The sequence below is a fragment of the Alligator mississippiensis genome, chromosome 7 (assembly GCF_030867095.1).
Source record: "Alligator mississippiensis isolate rAllMis1 chromosome 7, rAllMis1, whole genome shotgun sequence".
Taxonomy (NCBI): Eukaryota; Metazoa; Chordata; order Crocodylia; family Alligatoridae; genus Alligator; species Alligator mississippiensis.
This window is the reverse complement of record NC_081830.1, coordinates 13,970,841-13,974,002: the sequence shown is the minus strand read 5'-3', so window position 1 is coordinate 13,974,002 and position 3,162 is coordinate 13,970,841. Positions and strand designations below refer to the sequence as shown.

Sequence of the window (3,162 nt, the reverse complement as noted above, 5' to 3'; positions counted from 1 at the left end):
ATTCCTGGGAACCCTCAACTGGGGCTCAGGGTCTGGGCTGGTCTAGGCCCTTCTCTTCCAGGCTGGCTTTCTCCCACACTAGTAGTGCTAATCATATTTAGGATTCTGTCTTCCCTGAGTCATAAGCAAACAGCAGCCTATTATAGACTAAAACAGTATATTACATTAAGGTTTAAGATAGGATTTAGGGGCCAATTCCATTGTAAGTAAAAAGGAATTGCTTACCCTTTAAACTATTCTTTCCCTTTAATTTCCCATCTCTAGTAGAAATGACCTCCAAGGAAGTTTGATGTAACTTAAAGTCCTTTTGACTATATTTATGTTTTGCCCATGCTATTTCAAAGCCACTTCATAGTCTACTGAATGCCTTCCCCAAGGCTCGCTTCACTTCTCTGTTCCTTAAAGTATAAATGAAAGGGTTTAGCAGTGGAGTTATTACAGTATTAAAACTGTTGACGAGCTTGTTCATGTCCAATGAATTTGGTGCAGAAGGCTTGACATACAGAAAAATGGTGGAGCCAAACCATATAGTCACCACGGTGAGATGGGCAGAGCAAGTGGAAAAGGCTTTTTGCTGACCTTGGGCTGACCGGATTTTCAATATGGTGGAGATTATGTAGATGTAGGAGATCAAGGTTACAGCACATGAGGCCACGACAACAATAATTGACACAAAGAATGTTGCCAACTCGACAAGACTAGTGTCAGTGCAGGACAGAGCTATCAAGGAATCTATGTCACAAAGAAAGTGATTGATGATGTTAGGGCCACAGAAAGACAGCCTGGATACCAGGAATGCCAGCACAGAGATAGCCAGAAAACCACCCAGCCATGAGCCAAAGGACAGCTGAGTGCAGAAGGTGTTGCTCATGAAGGAGCTATAGCGCAGAGGGTGGCAGATAGCCTGGTAACGATCATAGGCCATAACAGCCAGCAGAAAACACTCTGTAGAGCCTAAGGAGAGAAGAAAGAACAATTGCAAGATGCAAACAGTGAAAGAGATGGCTTGGCTGTTCCCTAGCAGGACACCCACAGCTTTAGGGACACAGGCTGTGGTGTACCAGATCTCCAGGAAGGATAGATTGCAGAGGAAATAGTACATGGGAGTGTGGAGATGTGCGGTGGTCCACACCAAGACTATGATGGACACATTCCCTATGACCGTCAGGCCATACATCAGAGAAAACACCACACTGAGGGAGAAGCGGAAGTACCACGTGCCAGGGAATCCCAGGAGGATGAACTCTTGCACACTGGTGTGGTTCCCCATGCCTACCCTAGCCACAGGATCCACCTGTGAAAACATGAGAAATCATGAGGCATTTAAACATCTGGAACAGACTTCTGAATACTGTTTCCTCCTCAAACATTAATGTAAAAGTTCAGTCCAAGTATGATTACCAAATCAAGTTTGTGTTACTGAAGCAGAGTAAAAACATCAGCCAACTGCACACAAGGGAATAATATGGCAAGGGTTATAGTTCTTCCTCTGTGCTGATTTTCTTGTGACTGTATAACACCTCAGATGACAGATTATTACAAATGTATTTTGAAATGCATTCATGGAATTTCAGGGACTTGAACTGAGTATAATGGAATTGCTCTGAATAGCCTAAGTCTCCTAATATACCCAATAGTTGGAACAATATATAGTCCGTTGTCTTCCCACCCAACCTTGAAGTTTCCATCATTTCTGTTTCATAGAGTCATAGACACTAGGGCTGGAAGGGACCTCGGAAGATCAAGTCCAGCCCCCTGCCCCAGGGGCAGGAAGTCAGCAGGGATCATAGGATCTCAGCAAGATAAACATCCAAATGTCTGCTGAAGGTGTTCAAAGTAGGTGCTTGAACCACCTCCGGCGGCAGTCTATTCCAAACCTTGGGGGCTCGGACAGTAAAGAAGTTTTTCCTTATATTCAGCCCAAAATGGTCATGGAGGAGTTTGTAACCGTTCAACCTTGTCATCCCTTGGGGCGCTCTGGTAAACAGATGTTCCCCCAGATCCTGGTGAACACCTGATAAACTTATAGGTGGCCACCAGATCACCCCTGAGCCTGCGCTTTTCTAGGCTGAAGAGTCCCATGGATCTCAGCCTATCATCATAAGGTCTCTTTTCCTGACCTCTGATCATGCACATGGCTCTTCTCTGGGCTCTCTCAAGCTTCTCCACATCCTTTTTGAATTGTGGAGCCCAAAACTGGATGCAGTACTCCAGTTGTGGCCTCACCAAGGCCAAGTATAATGGGAGAATGATGTCCTGGGATTTGCTTCTGTTAGACCCTGACTCCATGAGATGCCCAACTACTAGGGAGAAGATGATCCAATTCTTCATGGGTCCTGTTACTCATTAGTCAGAGCAAGCAGGGAGCAAACACCAGCACACATTGCTCACAACAGCTTTATTCAGAATGGAGACAGCTTTGGACAAGGGTCCCTTACAGACAGACAGCCCATGAACCAGGGTATCTTTACTGAACAATAGTTTTTTCCCCACATTTATACATTTTGGTTTAGGTTAATTAACATTCACTCCACGTTCATCTCTCCTCCTGTTCCACCCATTTCTCCTCCCACCTTAAGCTCCTCCTCTGTTTACTATTTGCTTCATTAGCATGGAACTGCCTATGCATTCCATTCATGTACATGGCTTTTTGCTATGAGTGCATGTCTAAGGCCATGAACTCCCTTCTTTTGGTCAATGGGAGGCCTCTGGATGTTTCTTTACCAATCTCCATTCACCCTTTCACATATGTTCTTCTCAGTTATGCGTTATCTTCCACATTCCAATCTGTTTTTCTGTCCCAGATTGTACCATTTCCACCCTTTTTGGGTCCCTGTATCTTATCTCATTCCTCACGGTAGCTGGTTCACAGCACACAGACTTATTTGCTGCTCTTTCCAGAAAAATGGTTAACACAATTAAGATGGTTACTTAACATAAGCAAAATCTTCTATATAAAAGCTATATCTCTCACAACAATACTATTATATGGTTAAAACTACTTGCCTAAGCATTCACAAAGTTACTTTTAATATATATCATTCTGCCTTGTGGTCAGCAGCTTTGCTGAGACACAGATTAAACCTGCAACAGGAACAAGGCTTTAATGTTCCCCAAAAATCCACATAGTGTTACCCTAACAATTTCCTGCTCAGGATGAAG

The 3,162-nt window shown here is 43.9% G+C and overlaps 1 protein-coding gene across 1 annotated transcript; it reads right to left on the bottom strand.

Annotated features, from left to right (window-relative positions):
• Positions 1 to 349: 349 nt before the first annotated feature.
• On the bottom strand, positions 350 to 1,270 carry LOC132251775 (olfactory receptor 6F1-like). The gene has a single exon (XM_059731703.1). It carries the CDS (start codon positions 1,268 to 1,270, stop codon positions 350 to 352), a length of 921 nt encoding a protein of 306 aa, XP_059587686.1.
• Positions 1,271 to 3,162: the final 1,892 nt, after the last annotated feature.

Coding starts and splice junctions, on each gene's coding strand:
- LOC132251775 (XM_059731703.1), bottom strand. CDS start 1,270: ATGGGGAACCACACCAGTGTGCAAGAGTTCATCCTCCTGGGATTCCCT.